Genomic DNA, 6,000 nt, shown 5'->3' with positions numbered 1-6,000 from the left:
CTATGGGTGTGCTTAAAATGTTAACTTAGCTCACCTGCTTTTTCCAGTGTTTGAAACCTCAAATTCCAGCTGCTTCATCTTGTGATATCATCTGTCATAGATACTATCAGAGTGTTTCTATTAATTTTATTAATAAGTTTACAGGTACGCAGTTCAAACTGTATTTGAATAGGCAGTACAGCAGAGATTTTGGTTGATTATTATATCAGAAAAAAATGGTATCTGATATTGCAATGTTTTTTTCCAACTGGAAGTATTTCATAGAGCGGTAATAAAGATTATTTTTAAAGTTGTTGGGTTGGGTTTTTTTTTTTCTTAAAATATTACATAAGGGAAGAAGTCTTTTTTTATACTTCAGATGTTTTGGTAAAATAAATTAAATTTTTGATTAATTCATACTGAAAGATAATCAAACTATTTTATCATCAAATATATTGGATCACTATATTGGGATCAAGATATTTCTGAAACTTGGTAATTTGATACCAAAAGATACTTTAAATCAGAAATTAGGAAAGGGAATTTAAGAATTAGTTACAGAGTTCGCAAGTGTATAAACACATCTATGCATAACAAGGAACTGAGAAGTAAGGAAGTACCAGTTGTTAGTACATTTGTTTGTCTTTGCTTTATAAATTTGTCTGATTTTCCCCTCTGCTTTCCCTTCCTTGCTCTCATTGGCTTTACTGCTTTTAGAAAATATTTCTAAGGAACATGTATCAGCATGCCCTTTACTGATGGGTACAAATTACAACTTGATTTAAGCTCTGTACATGTTGGAAATGTACTGCACGATTGCAGAACGTGTGTTCTTCTGCCTTTGTACTTGCAGCACTCTGCTATTTATAGTTTTATGGTCAGTTTTAATTAAGTACTTTGTATTTGCTTTTCTGTATTAGTGGTAGTTGGAAAAGACCAGTCCTAACAATGATCTCTGTGGTGCACCATCAGATTTCAGCTGGTGTGTTCTCCTGCTTAGCCACTCATACAGCATTTGAGGAGTATTTTCTCTTTAGCTTAAATGCTATATCGCATTTAAATCCTCTTTTATCCCATTTCTTTGGTACTGCTTTTTTCATGTGTCTCCCAAAGTTACCACTTCTATTGTGCTATGGCCAGTGTGCCCTTTCCTATAACAAGTGTTTATGTGCAGCTGAAATGTGTTTACGGTGATTGATAGGCTTCAGGTGCTTGCTGCTCTTTCTCCTTCCAAGTAATTAGGTGCTTGCTGTTCCTTCATGTTAGGGAGTGGTCAGGTACTTTGAGTGCTGCTACTTAGACTCACTGTGGACTGTGAAAATGCATTTGTCCACCATGAACACAAAGCAGAGAGCCAGACTGTCAACTGGGAGATGTGTGTCTGTGTCAGCACTTTAAAGTGTAAACTTGTTACTTACCTGCAAAACTGTTTTGCCAAAGCTGTTAAAAAACAAACAAACAAACAAAACTCAACACACAACAAAAAAACAACTAACCAAACAAAAAAAGAGAAATAGCCTAATAATCTATCCAGGATCCACGTATCCTTCAGTCATGGGTGTCCTGTGATGTTCTCATCTTCGTGTTGCTTGCCATTTCTTTTCAAAACTCTCCAGTACTTGAAGGGCTTGCAGCTAAACAATACTTTTGGCATTCTCTCAGTGTCTGTGCTAGAGAAATAAACATTGCAGGGCAAGGGAAGGAGCACAAAAAAAGAAAGGAGCACTATACAAGTATTTCCGACAAATATGGTATGAGCTTATCAGTCAGTGCTGCGTTCATTCTCAATGTGCCTGTACTCTTTTGTTGGCTGCAAAATTAAAAACATGATTTGGGGAAAGGACCCTTATGTTCCCTAGAATGCCCACTGGGGAGAAAAGAAAAGATGTGCATGCACAATTAGAGAAATTCTAGCTGGCAAGTTACTTTGTTTTAGCATACCTCAGTTTCTTTATCTGTCAAGATCAATGAAGATTTATTCCTTGCAGGCCTAATGCTGGTAGCTAGCACTAAAGCTGCTATTCCATGAAACAGGTTGTCTCTTGAGCATGGCACACATGAAACGCTACCACTTCCCTGTCGCATCTGCTTGGAGTGCGCTATCAACCTATTAACTGTGGCTTACCCCACCCTGTTAATGCTGTTAATAGCTTATCTTCTCTATGGGCTAAGTATAATACATTGTACTAGTGGCTTTCAGATGTGGTACTGTAATCATTACATGTACAAGAGAGGCTCTCAAGTGCCTCGTAAAGTTTACTGTATTTTGCAAGACCACAAAGAGGGAGAGAGGAAGCAGGGGGGAGAGGTTGCTTCCAGTTTGGCATTGCAGCTGAACTGAAGGTGTGGTTTTGCTTGATTTAGAAGGTGGAGAGGGACTTAAGGTAGCTATAACCCTTCAGGTTTCCCAGAGAAGTTGTGGAGGCCCCATCCCTGGAAATGTTCAAGGCTTGGCTGGATGGGGCTTTAAGCAACCTGGTCCAGGTTGCTTACCACAAAAGCAACAATAGGAAGGTTATTTGGTGTATAACTGGCACTTATTCTAGATACCTGTTAGTTGATAACTTTCTTGCAGTCTTGAGCAATGTGAAAGATTTCTGGTGCCTGACATCCTAATAAACCATGGATGGCACCAATCTGTAAGGTCATGTGGTTTTAAATGATGTATTTGTCTTCTGATAACATTTTAATATGTAATTGTGATAGCTCATGATATCCTTCAAACAGGTGGTTGTGGTTGGAGAAAAAAAGTAAAAGACTGAAAAAAATAAAGTTACGTAACTCAGAAGAGGAGGTGGAGAGAGGAGATCAACTTGTCTTACCTGGTCCCCTTTGTTTCAGTAGGTTAGCCTCATGCTGTAATGTCATAGTTGACCCATTGCTAAAATAAAGTTAAACAGCCTTAGCCTTAAAGGCATCAGAAGCATGAATTGGCTTTGGGGAATTATGTAATTCAAATATGAATAATACTGGGGAAAAGTCATCTTTCTTTAGCTTACAGGTCTACAGTGCATGCTTTAAAACACTCGCAGAATTTTGTTTGTTTAGAAAGAAGCCCAAAATGCATTGCTGTCTTCAGTGAAGAAGAATTAAAGGAAGAATTCTATCATGGGCTAAAGATTGGAAATTCAAATACCAGAATTTTTCAAAAGTCAATGATACATGCTTTGTCAGTGAAAAATAGGTAACTCTTAATCTCAGTCAACTTTTATAACACCTTGGATATCAGAATATATTGTATGTCCATGTGCTTCAGACTTACATTTCAGCCCCAGCCTCTCCAAAGCTGATGTTAGCAGTTAATTCTATTTTTTAGTCTTTCAAGTTTTGTTGTTGTTGTTATTGTTGGGTTTATTTGGTTTGCTCTGCAGGATTTTGGGGGGTTATTGTTTTGGGTTTTTTTTAAAGGAAGCAGTAGCTGTTGCCAGACTTACAAGGTGAGCATTGGTAAGAAAATGGTTAGCCACATAGCGTTCGAGCCTATAGATGAATCATAAGCAGAAATATTTTTCTTCCTCTATCAGGCAGTTTAGCCTTCTAGCCTGAAAGCCAGCCAGGTGGCCAGAGAGTGAGCAATGGCTTTTCGTTTCCTTCTGGTCTGTGAGTTTGAGTAGCTGTACAAAGCTGTGGTGATGCCCATGTCTGTCTGCTGCCCAACTTTGCACTTTCTCTGGAACTGTGAACTTTCTGAAAAGCTGGTTGCTTTTGCAATAAAGCTGAATACCTTTATGTGGTAGTAATAATAATAATGATGACACCCTAATGTGGGGAAGTGAGTGAGAGAATTGCTGCTTTTAACTCCCCCGCTCATGTAAGCAAGGGCAAGAAGACTCCGTTTTTACATTTCTCTGCAGCAGTGCAAATACCTAAGTGCATGGTCCACCCTGGCTGGCTGACCCACAGTGCAAAATTGCTCAGACCTCGGAGACCAAACCCAGAGCTGCTGTTGCAGGAAGAATCATTGTAGAGTTGAACTGAACTAAGCAGAGAGGGTTGATATAGCTTAGGATACATTGTGTAGCCCTCTGCTGCCAGTTTAGGATGACGCAGGTCTTCCAGAGCTCCTGTGCCTTATCTGCCAGTCCCATATAAATGTCTTAGGTGTTCAAGAGCATCTCAGATAGCACTAGCTGACCAAATTTAGGCAAGTGAAGCAGGTCTTCCACCCTATGTGTAATGGGGAAGAGGATATGGTCCAGTCTTAAAGCACTGCTCTGTCTGCTGGTTTGTAATAATAACATGTTGGGCACTGTTTGGTAAACCTGGCAGAAGTCATCAAGGGTCAGGTTAACTAGACAGAGCCCAAAAAACAGCAGTGGACAGAGCAGTGCTTTAGATTCAGATTTTTTTCATGCAACATGAAGTCATCTCACAAGTTCATAAAATGATTTCATGAAATAATTAATAATGAATCTTGAATGCTGATTATAACATTGAAATAAAACCGAATCTCAAAATTTAAAAGACTTTTGACTACTTCTCTTACAGTTTATTTCTCTTGCTGCTTGTGGCTGCATTCAAAGGCTTCATATCTGGTGGCAGCTACTCTAGAGTCCCTTTCTAGGAGTTCATCGGACAGGATCCATCTCTGCCCTGCCTTCTGCAGGCAGCAGTCATTTAGCCTTGCCCAACTGCGTTTCCCAGTTCAAGACAATTTGTCACTGGGGATTCTGTATGTGGTCAGCATAGTAATGGTGGCAATGATGACCCAGCAGCATAAAGCGTTCTCATCTGATCAGCCCTCTAAATTAAAAAAATCATGAGTGTGATTTTCCCTTACAGCATTTTATTATCTTCATTTATTGCATAACTGTTGCTGATCAGTTATCATCTTCTGTTCTCTGTCTGTCATGCATTCCTTAATTGCTTAATTACTTTGTCAGCGTATTTGGCACATGTTCATTCTCCAATAATAAAGTACTATTGTGCATTGAGTTCATGCGTGAGATGTGTAGCTTTGAGTGATTCCTACTTGGCACTTTGTCGTTATGTGATGCCCTTTTCGCGGGTGATGCATCTTCCTAGGCAGCTCTCTGTCAATTGTAATTAATTAACCACTAATACAGGTTAGCTCCTCTTCCAGGTACTGGGTGAAATTATACATGACTACACGTTACATCACTGTGTAGATAGTCAAGCCTCCAAGGCTTAGCTTTGATTCAAATGCTGTTCTAAGTCAACTTCAGGGGACACCACTTCTTCAGTTAACAGGGTAGGTTATCTTCAGAAAATTTTCTCATTGTAATTTTCTCATGCTGTAATTCTGTGAATCCTTCGTACAGTGAAATAATCCAAGAACAGAATTGCTGGAGAATTCTTAGGAAGAGATTAAGAAAACTTAAAAGGAAAACTCAGCAGTATTAGAAATCCTGTTCTTGCTTTAACTCAGCATTAGATTCCCTGGAGATTTCTGATCTGAATCAGTGTGTACATACACCTAGCGGCAACAGGCTTATACGTCAATGATAATGCGCTGTAGTCATCAGCTTCTTGGAGCTGCTTCTGGTTTGTAACACAATCACAGGTTTTTGTTCCTGAGTACCTTGGTACTTTTCTTACCTTCAAAGTCCTCCTACTTAATAAGATGGTGCAGTAACTGTAATTCTTAATATTGCTGTATTTAGTTAGTGGTTTTAAAACTAAACCAAAGCAGTGTCCTGAAACCCAGTATTGTTTTAAAAATTAAAAAAAAACCCAAACTTTAGAATAAAGGGAATATTGGCAGATCACATAGATTGGAAGAAACTAAGGACTGTCTCCCTTGCAGAAAAAAAAAATATCCTCAGCATGCGTGTGGAAAGAGAAATCCAGAAACCATTACTTTCCCCAAGTAATCCTTGATGCACATATTTGTCAAAAATCCAGTGATCTACACAGGTATTATCTTTTACTTACAGATATGCTGAAATGTGTGGGTATATGTGTGTGTGCGTATGTTTGTGTGATGTAAAAGTGGTATCTTACATTTTCTGCCTCCTCTAGGATTTTTTTCAGGTGCTATTCCAGATTGCATAAAAAGCA

At 38.8% G+C, this 6,000-nt stretch overlaps 1 protein-coding gene across 1 annotated transcript in view; it reads left to right on the top strand.

Moving 5' to 3' along the window:
• Positions 1–2,601: 2,601 nt before the first annotated feature.
• DAPK1 (death-associated protein kinase 1) overlaps positions 2,602–6,000 on the top strand; it is a 57,341-nt gene continuing 53,942 nt past the window's right edge. Inside the window, exon 1 of the mRNA XM_009885857.1 lies at positions 2,602–2,618. Within this exon, the coding sequence (XP_009884159.1) occupies positions 2,602–2,618 (17 nt within the window). The remainder of the gene's footprint in view (positions 2,619–6,000) is intronic.

The sequence above is a fragment of the Charadrius vociferus genome, unplaced genomic scaffold (assembly GCF_000708025.1).
Source record: "Charadrius vociferus isolate BGI_N301 unplaced genomic scaffold, ASM70802v2 scaffold235, whole genome shotgun sequence".
Taxonomy (NCBI): domain Eukaryota; kingdom Metazoa; phylum Chordata; class Aves; order Charadriiformes; family Charadriidae; genus Charadrius; species Charadrius vociferus.
The sequence above is the reverse complement of the archived record's forward strand: the minus strand, read 5'-3'. Positions and strand labels throughout refer to the sequence as shown.